Below are 21378 nucleotides of genomic sequence, written 5' to 3' on the forward strand. Positions count from 1 at the left end.
TTTCATTCCCATGTTATTCCTAAAGCTTGTTATCGTGAGATATTCTGAGCCTTGAGAAACTGAAGTTAAACCAGCTTTTTCTCTAAACTGCTTTCTAAGAAAAAAAAAAGGAGAGATGTTGGAAATTTTCCCATCACACATCTGTTAGATGTTAGACCCAAATTTGTTCCCAGTTCAGCTGCACTGGTCTAGTACTGGGGTGGTGTAATTGAACTTGGTGGAGTTAATCAGAGATGACAAGGCACAGCATTTATTGCAACACAGTTACTGTTCAAATAGCAGTGATGGCTGTGTACTGAAAGCTAAAATAATCACAAATTAAGAAAATCTTATAGTGAGAGGCAGAGAAATCAATGAATCATAGCATTTAGAATAAAGAAACTGTAAATGGCCAGAAACTGACACAGAGAGAACCTTATTCTTGCAGACTTTCATCTTCAATTTCTCTTTGCAGTGGGAACTTTTTTTGCATCCACTACTGCAAGCCAGTGAATATCCTATTCCAGCACTGTATTCAGTCTGCACTACCTTTTGAATACCCTTTCCTTTTTCACTAATTCTTTCAGAAAGAAATATATCTAAATGTGAGTCCTGATTTGCAGGATGTAGACTTGCATTTCAGTTCACATGAAGATTAGGGAAAATAAATTACAATAAAATCCCATTTAATTAAGATGAACATGTAAACTTTACTTTGGTTATCAAAGCCATATTAGGAAGAACCTACATTGTTGGGAAGAAGATGAAAACCAAGGAAGACTGAATTTCTGCTCAGTGCCCTTTTGGTAAACTGTGGCAGAGGAAAGAGGAATTAAAGTTGCTCTGTAAAAGCAGCTGAAAGAGGTTCCCTCCAGCATGAGGAAATCTTGGGCTGGAACAAGGCCAGGACAGCCAGCATGGTGACATTGACTCCATCCACAGCATAGCAGATGTAAAAGGCAGGAGACAGTAAGATCCAAACATGCTGTCCTCCAGCATAAAAGCAAGGAGACTCCTCTTAGGTAGAGTATGGCAGAACAAATGTTAACAGAGACAATTTTGCTGACCTGAAATATTTTCAAGACTTGTGGTGGTTTATTTCTAAATAAGACAAAACTGAGAATTTTATTTTCTTTTTTTTTTAAGGACCAAGGTGAAAAATCAGTTTTAGAAAAAGAAATACAGACATGGCAATGCAGCTGTGCTCTAGACTTGAACCTGAGCTTCTCACATCTCCTGTGAGGTCTGTAGCCATTCACTATCACGAGAGTTGGCACCTTCGCTCATTTTGACCAAAACCACCATTTTGGAATTGGGAATTCTGTCCCATTTTTCCTCTCCAATATCTTCTAACCCAAACCGTTCAAGGAACCCTTTCTGACAGATTGCTGTTTTCACTCAGCAAAATAATCCTACACAGCTCTGGTTTCAAAGCTGCTTAGTCCAGTGCTCTTTGGACTGCCCTCAGGATAGGTGGCTTCTGTGGCTTTGTGTTCCCTGCTTTGTTTAGCCCTGAAGATCTAGAAGAATTGTAAGTGTGCAGTGATTGAGCTTATGTTTCACTTTAGTTTTCCACAGAGTGATAAGCTCTTATACAGCCCACTTGGAATCTGTAGGACTAGTAGCACTTAATTGTACAGATTTTTTTGCATTCATGTCCAGTCTTCAAAGAGTGCATCATGACCAGGACTAACTGCAGCATATTCATTGCTTTACCATCCATGGGCATAACATTTCATTCCAAGTAGTGCTGTTGAGAGCACACTGTATTCTTGTTAATATTACATGACAGCTTCAGATTTTTTTTGAAACCTCCTCTCTCAGACTGTTTATCCATCTGTATTGATATTTATCTAGAGATATGTTTTTCAGTCTGTTTACTTACTGGTGTGTCAGAAATTTGTTTACCAATAAAATGTGGATAGAATATCTAGTACGTGTGTATCAATTGCCAGTAATTTTTTTTCTATCTGCAATTTCTTTAAATGATAAAAATATATAATGCAAAAGTGAATACATTTCAGTGATAAAAGGTATGTCACTTATTGGGCTATATTCAGCTTATTCTGATATTTCTTAATCAAAGTAAACTGACCAAAAAAAGCTCATTTTCTCCAGTGAAACCAATAGAGTGCACCATTTGGACCTCATTTCCAGAATCTTTTCTCACAGGAATTTCCCACTCGTGTTGTGGATAGTCTATGTGAGCAACAACTGAACAATCAGGTGAAACCACAGTGATTGTTGCAGGCATCTGACTATAATTACTAGCAAAACTTCCAATCCTTATTTCTCCAGCTATAGTTCCAAATGTTTAACTAGTAGCACCACATACAAATATTATCATGATTATTTTGATGGGTTTAGGCACTGGGCAGCACAGACAAATTTTGAAGCAAGTTCAGGAGAGTGACTCAAAAACTCTTTGCTCTGACTGCAGCTCACAAGAAATTTTGCAGGAGACAGAACAGAGTATATGAGTGAGTGATGGAAAATTACCTGAACTAACTAAACCGACTTATCATGAATGAATAGTCTTTCATTGGAGATAATGAACAAATAGACTGGAATGGTATAGGAGAAATTAAATAAGGAGCTCTGTATTTCATGTTTGGAATAGAAAGTGGCCTTGGAACATTAATTTTTCACAGTATTTATTCTCATTTTTAGTATCACTATCTTCATGCAGGAGATTAAAATTAATCTCTCCAATCATTTTTTGAATTTTACATAACTTTGTAAAGAAAACTGAGTGCTGCACATGAGCTGTTCATTTTTTGGCATTTGTAGAGCCTATTGTAGATCAATAGCATGGAGATAGGAAGTTTTCTTTGCTCAGGGAAGATGGAGAGCACTGACTAGAATTGTAGGGGTACAAGTATTGGGTGCTGCCTCGTTCCTCTCAATCCACGTAGTGGTTAATGGAAGGAAGACCTGATAGTGCAGAGTGTCACCAAAGACTCTCTCAGGCAAGGCAGATCAACATCCCCTAATGAAGATCTCATGTGTTCACTCCTCCTTCCACCTTCCAAAAGGAAACACACTCGAAGAGGGCTGTACAGAGATGACTGTGTTGTGTGCCTTGTTTCTGCCTCCCAAAGAAACCTGAAAAAACTCTTCTGGCAGATGCTGTGAGAAGCAGCTGACAGTTTTGGACAGGTTCATTTGAGCAGTCCCATGAAATAGGCACCACCAAAAATCACTGGTTTAATTTTTAGAGTTCAACTGTCCCATTGGGTTCCTCTGGTCCTTAGGAAGGAGAGCGATGAAAGCAACCACTCTGCACAGCACGCATCTCTCCCTAAAAGGAACTGATGAGCTTCAGGCAAGAAATTGGCATGGACTTAATTTAGCCAGAAGTAACTCATACTTTGCATTTTTTAGGCTGAAGCATCAGGGCAGTGAATTGTAATCAGTGGCTTCCTGAATTCTAGGGCAGCAGCCCCACCAGAAATGGTGGCTCTTCCATGAGCTAATGATCATCAGGAATAGCAGTGGTGTAAGAGTCTCTGCAAGATAAAATTTAAGCTTTGGAGAAAGGAATAGCTAAGTACAATTTTTGGAAGAGTTCATAGCACAATGTTATTACAAATAATTATTCAATGTTGTACCATGTCATTCTCCTGGAAGATACGTAGGAACATTTAAAAAGAGGGACTTGAAATTGCTTCACAGATTTTCCCATGCACCTCTAACCTCAACCACACCTCAACCACTGTGTGCAAAAAAATAAGCAGATATGGCTGCAGGCAGTTGACCTTGAGTGAGGCTTTGGAAATGATATCATGTAATCTCATAAAATGCAGTACTAAAGTTACCTGAAAAGACAAGCATGTTTGGGCCATGTCTTGAAGGTCACGAAATGCCCATTTTTCAAGTCTCACTTATTCAAGTCAGTGGCTTCTTGTGTACCCATGGACTGTAAGCTGCTGATAGTCAGCTTTGCTGTGAGGACATGCTGAAGTACTTCTCAGATTTCTTTGTCTTGAGTTCACTCAAAATGGCCTGCAAGGTGCCCTTTTGATTGCTGTGTCTGCCTAGAGCATTGTGCTTCAGTCCCTGCCATCTAATGCACCTGATGTGGAATAAGGTATATTGATTACACCTAGAATGTAGTCTTTTCAATAGTGTATTTAATTCATTTCCCAAAATTCAAAATCAACTGTATCATCATTTTTTTCAATCTGGAACTGATACTGGTGCATAAAATGGAAAATGGAAAAACTAATCTTTTCCATTAGATTTAGGAAAAGAAGTGATTAATAATGTAAAAGCATGTTAAGTGCTTGGATATTTTCTGTTAAATCAGAGATTTAACTGATTTTTTTTTTTTACTACACATCTTTGGGGCACTGCAAGAAATCCCACTGCTGTGTGGTTTCAATTGTTTTAAATTTCTGGATGTTTTTTTAATTATGAAGGTGGAAGCATGCTTTAGCCAGCCCATAATTGAACAAGGCTTAAATTAAGTCACAGCCTGGCTTTTCATGTTTACATTTCTGTCACTGTGTATTATTATCCCAACACATATCTTTTGCATTTCTTCTCTGAAGTTGTTAGCAGCTGCACAAAAACTGTCTTCTGAAATGTTTTTCCAAGCCTCTTCCTTAATGTTCTCCATAAATAAAAGAAGTCCTGTTTATCTCTGTGATGAAGGATTGTTGCTGCTGCTGAAGCAGTCTAATAATTAGCAAGTATCAAACTGAGAGAAAATCACCTCAGTTCAGAAGGGCTTATCTGAGACTTGTGACTCTCTTGAGGTGAGATAGGGATTGTGATACCCACGTGTGTTTCTACAAAGGGTGGAAGGGGACTCACTGTGGATTTCAGAGAGGTGAGTGTGAGGAGGTACTGGGTATTGACTGGAGGGCAGTGTTGTCATGGATGGGTAATCCTATCAACATTTCACTGCACAGGAGTGATAACATTTTAGCTCAGTGCAGGCCAGTCTCAAGCCAGCATGAGTATCTGGACATACACACTGAGAAATGAGAAGGCTGTAGTTTCTTCTGCTTATCCTACAATCACACTTTAATATCAAGCAAACATTAAGGTAAAAGAAATTTTATAGTAATTTTTTGGGTGTTATAGTTACAATTTGGCTACTGTTGGTCTAGAGAGAGCGCAGAAAAAAAAAAAGGCAAAACAGAGCAGAAAAAAAAGAAAAAACAAAACAAAAAGGCTATCTATAATTAATTTTGTTTCTATTAGGTTCCCTATTTTATCTAATGAATGCTCCACCAGAAGTCTGTATTTTTTGATAGCGGAAGCACAGTTCAAATGCAGCATTGTCATTGTGGGAGATGGAGGTGTTCCGCCATCAAGTCTGTCTCTGTTAGTTTTCTTCTAAGGGGTTTATGTGTAACTTCACATCTCTTCCCAGTTGCCCTCCACCTCAGACATACCATTTCTATCATCTCTAAATAGAATTAATGGCTGACACATGGTTCCAAGGTGCTAGACATTCTGATGTCCCCAAGACTTCATGGAGCATCTCTTGCCCCAGTTTGTTGGGATTTTTTTCCTAAAACTTCTTCTGCTTTCTTACTGCTACTAATTTGTTCATCTGTAGTGAAGAAAGTGACCCCTGTATACTATCAGTGTAGTGTCCATTTCTCTTTCTAGGTTGAAAGCTGTATTTCTTAAAAACATACCAATTAATAGCTGTATTTGTTTATATAGGAAGGAAAGTAATGCATGTGCTTTATGAATAACACGGACTAGAAAAGGCTAGAAAGAAACAGTTTAACTGAACAGCCCTGTGGTAATAGCATTTGAAGAAGGGAAACGTGGATCCTAGCTTGTGGGGGTCCCTGCCTTTCCCATGCTGGTGGGGCCTACCATTCCTCGAGGGTCTACCTCATCCTTCCTATTGCTTTCTCTGCTGCTTTCTACTTTGATACAACTGCTTTCAGCAGTTTATTTTTTTACTTCCACCTATTTCTACTACTTGTGTTGTCAGCAGTGGTCTAGGGCAGCAATGTTCTCAGTGTGATGGAGAATGTTGTGTCCTGTTGTCAGTTAGTTGTTTTCTCAAGTCATTGCTGACTTCTCGTGTCAAGGAATAAATATTCAGTTGGGTAACAAGGACATCAGTTCTGTAAGATATGAATTGAATGAAGTAGCATGTTGCTTAGTTAAACAGCTGAAGAGCAGAGTAAGCCTATCTTTTGCTATACCTTGAAATATACTTCCAGCCATTTTCCTTAATGTTTCTGCTGTACATTCAAAGTACATTCATTTACTTTTTTTTTTCAGATTTACTGCACACTAATAATTGAATTTATTGGGAATAGTACAGTCTAGGAGGAACTTCTGTGGAAATCATATAACTACATTGCATAAAACAAATAAAATTGTTTGAATTTCTGTGGTAGCTTGAAATCTAAGACATCCATAGCTCAGTGTCTAGTCAGGCCTTTATAAATAACCAGAATTAACTGGTTTTAACCAGAATTAACTGGTTTTATTTAATATTGAAAGAGATAGTTTTGATTTTTTTTCTGTCCACAATCTGAGTTAATAATGGAAATGCTTTCTCTATGATGCTTCATTAGAATTCTTCCTAAACTGCATAACTCAATAAAGTAACTGGGTTACTGAACTGTATTCTCTTAGAATAAGTTTCTTCTTCTTAAGGTATCTGTGTAGAAATTAGATAGATAAAATCATCAAGACCAGAAAGAATATGCAAATAGGCAGATTCATGGTTTTCTTCATTGCACTTGGATTAGTATTTATGGAACTAATGTTGCATTAACCCAACCAGCATAACTAGAAATAAGTTTTCACTGATTCTTAATACAATCCTTGTTACTGGAAACTTACGATCTTAAAATTTTGTCAGCCTTATTAAGGCAAATTTAATTTTTGTTTGGGGTGGTTTTTTTCATTTATCTGCTCCAAAGTCTGTTCTGGGTTTCCTGTTTGTTTGGAGGTAGCTGGGGGAGTAGAAAGCAAAGTGTGGCCCTAACTCAAAAATATTCAGTGGAAGCTGAATAACTCCATCACCTTTCTTTCTCTTTCTTCAAATCCCTGCTTTTAAATGTGCCCTTTTTCATGTCAAAATGTAATGAAATATCAGACTGTGTTCAGAAAAAAATAATTTTTGTTTCCTCAGGAATGCTTACTGATATCTTCCTGTGGAAACAAATAACAGCAAAAACTTCTCCAATTTAGTTCAGAACTGCAAGTTCTGCATAAAGCAGTAGAGTCAGTAGAGTGATAGGTCTGGCAGGGTTTTAGCTTAGGTTATTAAAGCATTGCAGAGTTAGAAGCCTGGTTTTTCTTATAAGTACTGTAAATATACATCTAAACTAAAGATACAGGAGACCTCACACATACATAAATATGTCCATAACAAACACACAGCTATTGTATCATGAGATAACTATAAACTTGCATCTTGGCTTTCGTTAATAATGCTAACTTTACCCAGTAGTCCATAGTAATTATCAGTGTTTAACAGTAAGAAATTATTCTGCCTCATGTCAGTGACTCCCTCTCCTTATCTGTTCTGCAGAAACTAGAATGCTTTATGGCTTGTGTTAGATACACAGAGATCTGAAGACAGCAATCCAAAGGGAGAATAAACATGTACACAAATACAGAAAAATTCCACAGACATCATAGAGAGGAAAAAATCTAAGCAATAGAATGGGCAAACAGCTAAATTATGGGATCTTAAGGAGGATTTTGAACATCAGATGTATTGCTGTATTTCACTGAATCACGGAATGGTTGAAGTTGGAAGGGGGCTCTAAAATCATCTAGTCAAAGCCCCACTGCTGAAACAGGGCCAGCTAGAGCAGAGTATTGGCTCTTTTCAGTAGCTGGGTAAAAGCCGTAGGTTCTCCCAGATGCAGATATAGTAAGAAAGCTGAAGTTCAAACACTTTTTCATTAAAAAAGGGAAGAAGGCCATCAAAAACTCAAAGAAACCACACAAATATGAAGTGCATTTGTTACTATCTCTGTCACAAATACAGAAGACTGATGCTCCCTGTGGTAATAGAGTTCTTCTTAGGGACCTGGAAGATCCAGCTCCTATAACTCTAGGGTACAGATTTTCCAGCATTAGTTAGTGTTCTGGAAAGAAAGAGAAACTTCAAATTTGTCTCTTGCTTCCTTTCATCCTTGCCTGTAGTGGACACAGTAAAGCAGGAGAGGCATCCTAGCAGAGGTTCAGGGTCATGGTTAACCTGTGAATTGTGCCGTTCTGACCTCCCATCACTAGCAATTCAATTTCCCTCTTGATAAATGCAGCCTCTCCCATCAGGCTGATAGAAGCATCTCTGTAAGTACATGATAATTTCACAAAGACAGCACATCACTGCACATCAGTTGTTCCTTTGACACAGCTAATCCTGTAACCAGACCGTGTATTAGTCAAGAAGGCGCTAATTTAACAAATATTGGAGACATTCTAGAATCGGAGTCTGAAATACTGTGGATACTTTCCTCAAGCTGAAGCCTGAAACCATTCCCCAGTGAAGGGACCCAGATGGGTAGTCATGACAAATTGTTTGGCAGTCTCTCTGATATTCTGATAGAACACAAAAGCTCCCTCTGCTGTTTCTCCTTGTCTGGAAGGCTCCTCTTTTCCTCTGCATTACCTGCATTTGCTATCAGTTAGAGAGCAACCTGGCATATCCTTCAAGTAAAAGCAACTTGCCATTACAGTTTAGCAGCACTTCCACTCCCTCAGTGTCTGCAGAATAAAAAGGAGTAAAGGATCCTTGTCTCTAAACTGGAGAGACAAGTGGACCACTTGGTGCATAAGGAATTGGCTGGATGGTCACACTCAAAGAGTTGTGATCAATGACTTGATGTCCAAGTGGAAAGCAGTGATGAATGATGTTCTGCAGGGGTCGGTATTGGGACCAGCACTGTTGAACATCTTTGTTGGCAACCTGAACAGTGGGATTTAGTGCACCCTCAGCAAGTTTGCTGACAACACCAAGCTGTGTGATGTGGTCAGCATGCTGGATGGAATGGATGCCATCCAGAGGGACCTGGATGGGCTTGAGAGGTGGGCCTGTGCAAACCTCATGACATTCAACATGGGCGAGTGCAAGGTCCTACATGTGGGTCAGGGAAATCCCAAGCAAAAATACAGGCTGGGTGAAGAATGGATTGAGAGAAGCCCTGAAGAGTAGGACTTGGGGGTGTTGGTGGACAAGAAGCTCAACACAACTTGTCAATGTGCATCTCAGAGGGTCAAGTGTATCTTGGGCTGCGTCAAAAGCTGTGTGACCAGCAGGTTGAGGGAGATGATTGTCCTTCTCTACTTTGCTCTTGTGAGACCCAAGCTGGAGTTCTGCATCCAGTTCTGGGTCTCCCAACATAAGAAGGACATGGACCTGCTGAAACGAGCCCAAAGGAGGGCCATGAGGGTAATCAGAGGGCTGGAGCACCTCTCCTATGAGAACAGGCTGAGAGAGTTGGGGCTGTTAAGTCTGTAGAAGAGAAGGCTCTGGGGAGACCTTCTAGCAGCGTTCCAGTACCTAAAGGAGGCCTCTGCAAGAAAGATGGAGAGGGACTTTTTACAAGGGCATGTAATGATAGGCCGAGAGGTAAAGGCTTTAAACAAAGAGTGCAGGTGTACATTAGATATTAGGAAGAAATTAATTACTGTGAGGGTGATGAGACACTGGAACAGGTTGCCAAGAAAAAGAGGTGGTAGGTAGATAGCCCATCCCAGAAAATGTTCAAAGTCAGGTTGGATGGGGCTTTGAGCAGTATATTATAGTGAAAAGTGTCCCTGCCCTATGGCAGCAGGGATGGAACTAGATGATCTTTATGGTCCCTTCCAACTCAAGCCATTCCATAATTCTGTGATCAAACAAAATGGTTTGTTCTGATTCTTATACCAAGGATCCTCTGCTGAATCAGCTGCATAGCCCCCACTGTCTATAATAAATGGTTAAAAAAATTCCAGTAGCTTTTGAAATAATTTGAAATGATAAATAGGCTTTCTCCTTGAACAGCTGTGGGACTGTCTGCTGCTGATGTTCTCCAGAACATCCTTTCCCATGAGTGATGAGATTTTGGAATCTGCAGATGTGTGGGCACTCTTGGCCCCCATTAGGGCTACCTCAAACTGAGTATGACAGAAAAATTAGATATTTTGTAATGGATCTGGAGAACATTCCTTTTCAAATTTGTACTCCACCCTTGACCCTCTCCTAGACTGTCATCAGAAGTTACTTTTTTTTTTTTCAGGTAGATGATACAAAACTATTTACTTCATGATTCAAAGCAAAGTTAATTGTATTATATAAAGGACAACTGCTTATAGTTTTCAGCATTTCTATTTACTGTCTAAAGAGGGCAAGACTTCTCATAAATTAGTTAGACTGTTTTTTTTGGAGACAAACCCAACATGAAGCCAGGCCCAGCTTAAAGACCATCCAAGTGAATGTGTTAAAATATTTGTGATGTTAACAGGCCGCATACACCAGAAGGCATAAGGGTTCATTTAGCTTCAGTGTAAGCTGACTCAACATCAGGCTTCAGCAGAGTCCCAGTTACTGACATTTCTAGTAGAGCATCTGCATTGATACATCAAGGTTGGGAAATCATGTAGAGAAAACAACTGTACAAACTCCATTCAGATGATATCACAGCACCCCGCTGTTCTTAGGATGCATCTGTCCAGAAGTGTTAGAAGAAAAAAGATGTCTCTTATTCTGCATCAACAATGACTCTTCATGTTGCTGCACACATCTGCATTAAAGCCCCCTGTCCTTCCTGGTGGTTCAGAGCCAATCATCTGGCCTTGCTGGGAACTGAGAGACTGTCCCAAACTGTAAATTCCTGTGACCAGAGTGTGAGGGTCTACACTGAGTGCCTTGTACATTCTGCTAGAACATGTATTCTGGACTCCCATGTGGAAAGGTATCTCAGCACACAACTTAGAGCCTCTGTAAGAGAATTAAATTGTTTCTACTGGATGGTTAAAACATCCAGTAGTAACTTCTATTTGCATGATCAAGTCAGTTTTGATAGCTGTTCCCACCACAAAAATAGTCATGCTTTTGTTTAAATAGTAGAGGAGCACAGAATGGAAAAATTGGCATACGATAGACTGAACTCCTGCAGGGGTTTTAATTTTCACATACTCTTAAACTCATGGAGCCTAATGAGCTTAACATTTTGGCCAGTTGCACAATTTGGAGATTTCAACAGTGAATGGTTTTTGGACCAAAAAAAAAAAATGTTCTCACAAATATGAAAAGTGAACAGATGTTACTATTGGTGCTTCCAACGCCTACTGACAGAAAACATCTGTGTTGAACTTCCTGAATTTTGGGATCTTGAGAACACTCCCACACACAACTGAAAGCCATTTGAAAGCAATTGGGCTGGCAGATTTGCTCTTGGGTCTATGACTGAATGTTCTAACGCAAGCAGGTGCTGGTTGTTGTCCTGCCTTTAGGAGCCAAGCTAGCCAAGCAGCAACCTTACAACTATCTGACCGCGTTATCCAAGTTTTTAACAGTTTGTGTGAACTGTGCTTTTAAACAATCCCAGAAAGCAGTTGTTCTTAACAGTATAATGGTAATAAAATGAATTGAATGAATGGAAAGGAAAAAAAATTCATTTTGATGCAGATGCTAGCAGAATAGGAGGATTGCACTGCATTGTGTGGTGCAATTCTATGGAAAGTTTTTGGCTTTTTAATCCCGTGAAAACCCATATTGAATGAACAGAATTTTCTTTTGTTCTGAAAATATACTCATGGTGCTAGAAACGTGTAAGGCATTTGCTATCCTTCCAAATGCTCAATCAAGATATTTAATAGGTACCATGACAACGTCTGCCCTTTTACATGAGCATGATACAGCAGATGTCACAGAGTAACTGGGAGTTCCCTGCTTCCTCCTGTTCCTTCTCCACACCCATCAGCTTGATATTTGTCTAGTTATAAGAGCATATTTGGCAAGGTGATTTTCCTCTCTGATGAATTTTTGGTTTGCTATCAAACCAACCTTCTCCAATTAATTACATAGTAATGAATGTTTGGCAAGTATAAATCAATGTCATTTTAGTGTTCTGTAAAACATCATCAGCTCGTGATCTCGCCTTCGAGTTCATCCAAAGAAACATCTCTAAATTTAATTTTAGTTACCTCTCTCGTAAAGACAGAATTTAGTGGAAGTCAAAGGGACAGTATTTATGTGTCATTGAAGTTGTTTTTTCTGGTTTTATAGTTGTCTTAGCTTGGTACTCTCTAACCAACATAAAGTGAGTAGCTCCGTAAATTGCACTTCCACTCTCAGGCTAACCAAAAGCATCTCTCTGAGTTGCACAGTGTCAGGTCATCCCAGCTCTGCAGGTTTCTGAGATCTGAAAGTTTCCCCTTGATCCCCTTACATCCTGAGAGAGCCCATATGAGAATTTTAGCAGAGCCCAATGTAGGCAGAAATTTTGTTATGCCCAGAATAAAGATAGATACTGAGCTAAGAAGCTGCATAGAGATGCTGGTATTTAAGTGGCTCCTGGCAGCCTAAAAGAAACATGTATCTGAGTAGTCAAATGGGAAACAAGGTAGGGGCCAGATGATATATTTGGAGTAAATAGATATGCTTTTGAGCACACAACATTGTCATCTGATCACTGTTTTATGCTGAAACATTTCTAGCTTCCAAGAAAATCCTAGTTTTGCGCCACCAGTAGCAATGGTTCTGGCATATACTGCCTGCCAAGTTAAGTAAATTTATATCCAGCTCATTTTTTATGCAGCATGGGGTATTTTCTTTTTGCACAGTTTAGAAAGCAGTGATGTGGAGGTCAGCTTTTGAGCTAGAGACACAGGCTCCTTTTACAGAAATCTAAGAAAAATGGGCACATTCAGGGTGTATTTGTCTGACCTAGTTTGAGTATCTACATTAGGATATATCATGCCATGAGATGTCACCTGCACCTGATGGGAACTTTTGATAACTACACTGCATATAGATAAATGTCTGCATCTGTTCAATAAGTGAAATCTTTTAAAAAAAAATCCAGTGCCTTTCAAGTCATTCCAAATCCTATCACATAATTGAGTAGAGCATGCTCACTGGAGGGATATATTTGCTAATATATGTGTTAATTCTAATCCTAAATTTCTCAATTTGTCTGTGCAGCCATACTTCAGCAGAGATTCTGCTTTGGACTTTCAGAGCTATCCCCTTACTGAGTCTGCAAACAAAACCACTTTTTCCCTCTGCCCACCGCTTCCTTCCCGCATCTTGTCCTCCTTTCTCTTCTCCTTTCCTCTATGCAATAACCTTTTGAAGATTTAGCATGGAAACCCTTGTGAGGTTTTGTCTAGACTTGCTGTTTCTGATGTTTTTCTTTGAGAGACCATTGCTGTGGTCCCAGTATTGTTCTTACTACAGAAGGTCTGCAAAGCCCAGAAAGCATTTCTGACATGTACTCCTATGTATTTTGTGACATGAAGAAACTATTAACTGGTTCTTTTGAGTTCTTGACCTACATTCCAGCATATATTTTCTTTTGCACATGTTTTATCTTCTTGGGTGACATAGCAACTTTCTGGAAGATCACAAATTAAATCAAACCGTGGGAACAGAAAACAGTACAAAATTCTTTCATTTACTGACTGCAGAAAAGGGATGTGGCTTCTGGTAAAGAGAATCCTTTCATAGTTCTTTTTTATGAAGATTTAATGTTTATTCCTTCCTTAATGAAAAAAAAAAACCTTCTGCAAGCTGAGTCATTGCTCTGGAATTAATGGTAATGTCATTTGGTCACCACTGTCCTGAGAGAAAATGTCGCATGTCCAGACAATGTAGCTGAAAGAGCAGCAGATTTTTACCATGCCACTAGGCTGAACTAGCCTCATTTTTTAGTTATTTTTAACTTAAAGTGAATTTTGTAATTTTTTTGTTTACTTTTGGTATAAATAAAAAAAGCTCTTTAACAAATGAGAAGGAAAGTGTTCTCTGAGAAAAAGAGCTGGAATGTGAAAATCAGCTAAATAACCTCCTCTGAAGTAATAAAAGAGAAATTAAAAGTAGAAATAACCATTAGCTATGTGCTTTTTTTTTAAAGCCTGCTGACTCTTTCAGTGCTACTCTGTGTTTAAGAATCAAATATCACACAACTCAAGGTACATGAGAAAGGTTTACTTCATTTGCTTATCAGCATTCTAGTTAGACAACAGAAGTCCATCCCCCCTGACACTGGTAACCATGTGGTGGCAGAAGCTAGTGCCAGCCCTACACTAAAAAACACAGATTCAGAACATAAATTTGAGAAGATGCAGGCCTGTGACATTAAATGTAAATTTAGAAATCCAATGGAGAATAAGATAATAATTTTTTCTTGTTCATCTTAGAAAACCGAATCCATCTACTAATGATGGAACATCTTCACTTCAGCCAGCCCTGCTGCTCAGTTGCATGATGCATTTCATCCCATTTCATGTGTACTCTCCCAGCTATCTCACTGTCAGACATTTTATCAGAAATCTTCTGCTTTTGTTGCCTTACACCTCGCACAAGGACAGTTTGACCCGACCTGAACTTCTTATCAGATTTCCCAGAGGTTGTACCGAGCTCTGGAAACCTGCACCTGCATTGGTGGGGGCTGTGTGCAGCAGCAATGGCTGGTGCCATCTAGTGAGGAGCTTCTGAATGCTTGCTGCAAACTGAGAGTGATCATCTGTCTTTGAGAAAATAGTCATTAGTATAGTTCTGAAGACATGGGAATAAAGTAACGTGCTACAAATGTTTAACAATAAAGCTTGCACAAACTTGAGGATTTTTTCTCCCAGCTAATCTTTCTCTCCAGAGGCTAGCACGAGCTGTGTTTCGCCCTATGTGTTTGTATTTCCTACCATTCCAGGGCTTGTTTTGATTCACTCTTCCTAGGTGGAATTGCAAAAGTGTTTTAAATCTTGCTGAAACAGAACTCATTTTTGAGTTGTGGGGTAGATGGAACCATTCAAACTATATCATCAATGTACAACATAATGATGTATGGTGTAAAAATGTTCCAGTGTCTCCTGCATTATGGTAGATGTTGTACTCATCAGTTTCTGAAGCTCTCTGGAGATCTGTCCATACTGGGCAGCCTGGTGCTGGCAGAACTAGCTTCTGAGTCAAACTAGTTGAGCCACAGCAGCAGGGTGCTTCGTGTGGTCTGGCTTTCTCTGCCTCTCAGCCCAAAGTGGTGCAACCTCTTAACTGAACCCCAAATCCTTCCCTTACATATTGTCCTCTAATATGTTTAATCCATAAACTCCTGGGTTTATGCTCCAGAAGAAATGTCAGGTGGTATGTCCATCCCAGTCTGACTCAGTGTGCCACAGGGCGGTTCTTGACGTTGTTCCTTGTAGTTTATATTTTTTTGGGGGGTGGGAGCACTAGGATCCTACAGTTTTTATTTGAGCTCAATGATCACTTTAGTATGCCTTCCTTTCTATGGAAAATGCCTCAGAGAATCATACATTCCCTACATTTACACCCCATTCTCCACATTTTGCCAGCATTACATTTAAAAACTTCTCTGTGTCTTTCTTGTGTGCCTGCGTTAGCACTTTCAATCAGCTGAGAAGCTGCTCGTTTTCCTTATAAATTATTTTATTCCCTGGGGGGTTGCTTTCTGTTGTACTTGCTGATCTTGCTGCGTAGGAGTGCATCAGGGTCCTTGCTGTCACATCCTTTCCCCATCTGTTCTTACTGACTGTTCCACGCTGCATGCTCTTACAAAAAGTCCCACCTCCAGCTTGTCTGTCATGGTCATATCACCCTTCCCACAGGAAATGAACTTGTCCTTTCAACAATGACCTTTTTAAAATGTCAGGGAATCAATCTCCTTTCTTCTTGTCCACTGTTAAATAAATAATGGCCTACAACGATCATTTTCATGTGGGTAATACTGAATCATCACATTCCATATACCAGAAACAGTTGCAAAACGGAAATCTGTAATGAAATGTTGAGAAACGGGCTCAATGACTGTGAAACTCTCTAGAAATTCTGTTTCTGTCCCCTCTTTATTGCAAATAAACAGTTTTCTCCTGTCTTTGTATCTTCATCCTGGTAGATGGATTTCTCAGCAACTCATGATGATGTTCCTGTGTTTTAAAACCTTTGGAGCACGTACTGTCATTTATTGTATCTTTATTTGTATAGCACATCAAACATTTGGTCACTCTCCAAATTAGCACACCTTCCTCTGCCAGTTTTGTTTCTACACTGTGAATTTAGTAGTAAATTAGAAGGAAGATAGTATTGCAATATGACATCTTTCATCAGGCTGGTCATAAAAGAACTGGAAATTAAAGTTCAAGCTGCAAAACATGAACATTCAGTACAAATTTAAAAGTCTGATCGAGATCTTAAGTCCACTGGTACTTAATTGCAAAGTATATTTATTGAATTCAGTCACAACCCCAACAGCATATTCTTCCATGTGCATCACTGGAGAATCAATAATGTATATATAGCATGGCAAATATTTTCTGGGAAGATTTCCTGCAGGCCTCCTAATTTCTGACCTTTGCTCCTCTCTGCAAATAACTTATACATAATGGCTGGGCTGGCCACATGAGTTGTGTGAAACCTCTTCCAGTCAGCCGAAGTTGCAGGAAGAGCAAAGCAGGGACTGACATTGTGTGTCCTGACATTGGAGGCTTTGTAATTGAACTAAAGAGTTACAGAAGTTTTGTATAAGAACAAAGAAAAAACTTCTTCGTTGTCTTCAAGATATTCCATCCACCCACTTTTTCCTTTTCTTTTTGTGCACTCCCTTGGAGGTGCTGGCCATAGCATTCCACACACACTTCAGTGAGCCTCTTAACACTGGTCTGTAAATCCAGTGGCGGATGACATGGGGTAATCGTGCCGTGCTCTGCATTCAGGAAGAGGTCCAGTTCACCTCAGCAAAATGGGAGGCCTTCTGCTGGAGAGCACTATTGGCAGAGCACATTCCTGCAATGTTTTATCATTTAAGGAAAGGGAGCAGTAGAGGAAGTACTTTATGAGTTGTCTAAAATATGACAGGGATAGCATGTTTCCCTAAGATTGCCCCTTTTGGGGGCTTTTTTTTTTTACCTGAAAATCTAATCCAGGAACAATTTCACAGCTTTGGAGAATTTTCTAGGATTTCTGATCCTCCAGGAGCACAGGCAGAGCAGTACCACGTGTGGCATGTCTCACACAGGGGTATTCAGGACTCTAATAATTGAATCATGCTTTATTTGACTGAACCTTTCAAATTGACTGTCTTTGCTTAAATCTCCTCAGTGACCTTTGCCAAAGAGAGAATGTTCTTAGGTCACTTGCTAATGAAAAGGGGACATACTTGTTCAACAATAGATCTAACATGAAAGCAGAGTAAAAGCTGACAAGTCTGAGTTAACGAAGGTTAACAAAGTTAATTCAGTTAACAAGCCAAGGTACTAATTGTCTGAAGAATTACACAAACATTGTCATGATATTAAGTACTTCCCCAGCTCTGACTCTAGCCTCATGCTAAACTGGTCCCATAAGGATCAATTTGCTTGTCTTTATTGCAAATAATATTAAATAGCCCCTATTCCTGAACAAACAAATAATCAGATAATTACCCAGAAAACATGGGGAAGGGCCATGGGTGCCCATCTTCCTTGATTTCCATTCCTTGTTTACTTTTTCCTCCACACCAGATAGGAAAGTGGGACTGGAAGTGGGAGAGTGGTATCTGGTGTAGGAGAGTGGTAACCATGTCCCATGGGATATCACTGTTGAAGTGTACAGCTCTGCATGTTCTCTGCAGAAAGCCAGGCACGGATTTGACAATTCTCAACATAACCAGAATTTTATCAGAAATTGCAGCAAGAAGTTTTACATGCCTTCTGCCTCCAGACAACTGCCCACAAAAGAGGTGTAGATGGGTACTAAAGAGATGGTTTGCATGAGTGGTTTTTGGAATTTATTTGATTTCTTTTGTCTTTCATGTACTCCAAAAATGAAGTGGCATTTCCAGTGTACAGAATCCATGTATTCCTTGCTTTGCAGAAGCAACTGAAACATTTGTTTTCAGAACCTCTCAAAATTAATATGCAACTGCAAACAACTCAAATCTGTATAACTGGCTTTGAATCATTTGTCTGTGTTCTTTACATATGTATGAGATATGTTTCCATCCTTTTTTAACCTTTTTAAAGATTCCTTTCTAGATTCAGGTGTATGAAGAAGAACAAACTACCTTAGCATTTAATGAAGTTTTAAGGTTTTATAGTAAAATGGGAATATTTTATATTTGTATTTGCATAAGAATTGATACTGCTCTACAAAAATACCCCAAAAACAATAAAGAACACAGACTCCATTTCTTTAAATAATGAAATGTCTATTATTTCCTTTAAAAGGCAGTTTTATGGGGTATGCTCATATGTATTCTCCTAATATATTCTCTATATGCTCTTTCTATGTACTTCAATTTTGAGCCACAGTAGGTAAGAAAAGTTGAGAAAATGTGACATCAGAAAGAAATTCTTTTTGCCAATCTTGGAACTCACACTGATAAATACTGGTTAAGATTTAATTCATTATTCTAGTGCTTCTAATCAGTATTTTTACTTATGGGTCAGGTAACTCGGAAAATATGTCTGCTATGAATCAATTTAGACAAGGATCTGCACCTCCATAGAATGACTTGTAGAGATTCACTCTACAAGTTTTTTTTAAAAAAAACCTGAAAACTGCTGCTGTGGAGATAGATGCTTCTGTAATAGCTGGCTGTGGCTGGCATAAGGAAATGAGCAGCTACTTGTTCAGATGCATATGCCTCCTGCCAGCAAGAGTTATATTATGTTTTAGATGTATTCATATAATCTTTGTTCCTTCTCAGTTTATTAACCTGAAAACACATGGGCCTCCCAGCACCTAATAATCCACATGAGCAGGCTTGGTTTAGAAGTAGGGATGCTGTATAAAGCTGGGCTTGGCTGTAAGCAGAGGGAATTCTCTTTCACACTGACAGCTCAAACACTTAAATTTATGGTATCCTTTGGCAATACTCCTAAACCATCAATCTTGTCAAATTAATCATAACAATATAGCAAAAGACCCATACTGTACAAGATCTATCCTGGTGTCTTGTCCCAAGGAACTCCACGTAATTCAGCCTTCATACTGGCGCATTCCTAGTCTTCTTCCAAGGAAAAAACTTGCACTGAGTTCTGTATTTTGTTTGGCTGTTTTTTCATCTTCTCAATGTGGGCTTATCTGATATCATATAATAAGATTTAGAATATAAAATTTTACTCCAAGTGCTGTGTTAATTTTCTATGAAAGCAGTGTGGAAAATTTGTTTTTAAAACTACACAAAAGTTTTGTTTCAGTCATAGTGTTTAGTTTATGGTATGTGGAATGAAGACAGCTGTAGCATAGATAAATGTTAATTATGGATAATTGCTGACTATGAAGTTTTGAAAGTGTATCACAAATGGGCCTATCCTTCATTATGAGAATAAAATAATTTTTTCCTAATATCAGTAAGACATTGGTCAGTATCTTTGCTACAACTTCCTAATACAAGGAAATTAGGATATCTTCAGGTTCATTTCTTCAAGTCTCCACGCCTCTCTCCCCATCTCAATGAAATTAAATGAAGTTGAACTCTTAGCCTTCTTGGACAGGGACTGCATTCGTCTTCTAGCTCTTTCTTTGCAGGCATGGACAAGGCTGTTAAAAAAGACTGTAAAATTTTATACTAAAACAAGGTATTATTTTTTTATCAGCTCATTTTTATAACTACAATGTGTTCGTTCATATTTTGCTGTAATTCTTCCTTTGTGAGATACTGATGCTGTTGCAGCTGCTCTATGAAAAAGAATCTAATTGCATTTTAAAAAAACTTTCATTAGATTTGACTTAATTTGAATGTCTTGGTAAATTGTGCTTTGCCCTATTTAAAGCATATTTCTCCAGAAAAGATTTTGACAATTTGCTATTAGTGTCATTAGTGCACTGAGTACTGCAGAGCATGCAAAACATATGTGCCTTCAGTAATCCTACGTCTGGAATGACATTCAAATACTTCAGTTCACAGATCTCAGACATACTGCCACAACCTGTTGCTTAAACTACTGTTGTGTCATTTCAAAATTGTTTTACCTCTTTTGAGCCTTGTGATGCCTGCAGTCAACAGGGATTATTTTTAAACAATGTTTGAAGTAGCCTGAAGAGCAGAACCAGCACTGGAAGGGAAAATGACAAGGGAGCCCTGTGTGCAATCCTCAACCTGTGTGAATACGTGCATGTCTCATCATTTTCAGGCTCCACTGCTGAATAGAAATATCATCCCTAAAGAGGCAGAAATTCCTGCCTTTAAGTATCAGACTCCACATAATAAATGCGACCACTAAGCAGATTTCACAGTTAAGCATATTTTACTTGGTCGGAGTGAAATTGGTTATATTTTTGGAGAATAGCCATGAATATTCAAGTAATGAATGTTGATTTGAGTGTTAATATCCATATGTCAATTTTGTGACCACATCACAATGTGGTCACTGCTGCTGGAGTTTCTCTGTGCTGTGTTTCCAGATAACATTCATCAAAGAGCCCGGCCTACTGGAATGGAAAGAGATTCTGTGTTTATTTTCTCTTTGAGAGATTGACTCCATTGTACCAGTGATAACTAATCCAGCTTCATGCATCACAACTGTTCCTATATAAATGCTGTGTTATTATTTTTATCAGGGCCAGCCAGGACTCCTTGGATCACAGGGGTTCACTGGACCACCAGGATTGATGGGGATCCCAGGAGTGCAAGGTCCCAAAGGTCACAAAGGTGAAAGAGGATTTCCAGGAATAACTGGACCCAAAGGAGAAGCGGTAACTTTTGAACATCAAAAATTTTAGCTAATAAGCAAAACACTGGGCAGAACTTCATTTTAATTGTGCTTTTTCACTCCAGGGACAAAGAGGAGTCACTGGATTCCCCGGGGCAGATGGCATTCCTGTAAGTAGCAGGTTACTTCATCTTTAGGAAATCACCAACTGCAAATATTGCAGGCTAGCTTAAAGCCTTTGTACTTTAATTAAAATGTCTGGGTTAAATTCTACATCAGCCATGTACACACTTTTCAGTTAAGGGCATTTACTGAAGTGAGTAGAACCACGAATATACAAGAGAGTATAATCTGTGCTTCCTCTCATTCCCTCAGATAATTAAAGGTCTACTTGCTTTGTCCTATAGAGAAATCCCCTTGTAAAAGGGACAAGAAAGTACAGAAATTTCCTGTGCCTCTGGAGGTTACCCAGCTAAGTATGTTCTTTTGTAGAAAAGACCTGTGACATAAATACTTCACATCTTTTAAGCTTGTGAATAAAGGACACGAGTGGGTCATTCCTTAATTATTTCAGATTTGCAAAGCATGTAGAAACACCAA

General features: G+C 38.9%; 1 protein-coding gene across 3 annotated transcripts in view; it reads left to right on the forward strand.

Moving 5' to 3' along the window:
• Positions 1–21378, forward strand: part of COL4A2 (collagen type IV alpha 2 chain) — a 144830-nt gene that overhangs the window by 71077 nt on the left and 52375 nt on the right. For all 3 annotated transcript variants that reach the window (XM_051772800.1, XM_051772801.1, XM_051772803.1), the window contains 2 exons: positions 20687–20821; positions 20904–20948. In XM_051772800.1, the coding sequence (XP_051628760.1) occupies positions 20687–20821; positions 20904–20948 (180 nt within the window). The remainder of the gene's footprint in view (positions 1–20686; positions 20822–20903; positions 20949–21378) is intronic.

The sequence above is a fragment of the Manacus candei genome, unplaced genomic scaffold (assembly GCF_025592945.1).
Source record: "Manacus candei isolate 608988 ecotype Guabito, Panama unplaced genomic scaffold, ASM2559294v1 h1tg000159l, whole genome shotgun sequence".
Classification (NCBI taxonomy): domain Eukaryota; kingdom Metazoa; phylum Chordata; class Aves; order Passeriformes; family Pipridae; genus Manacus; species Manacus candei.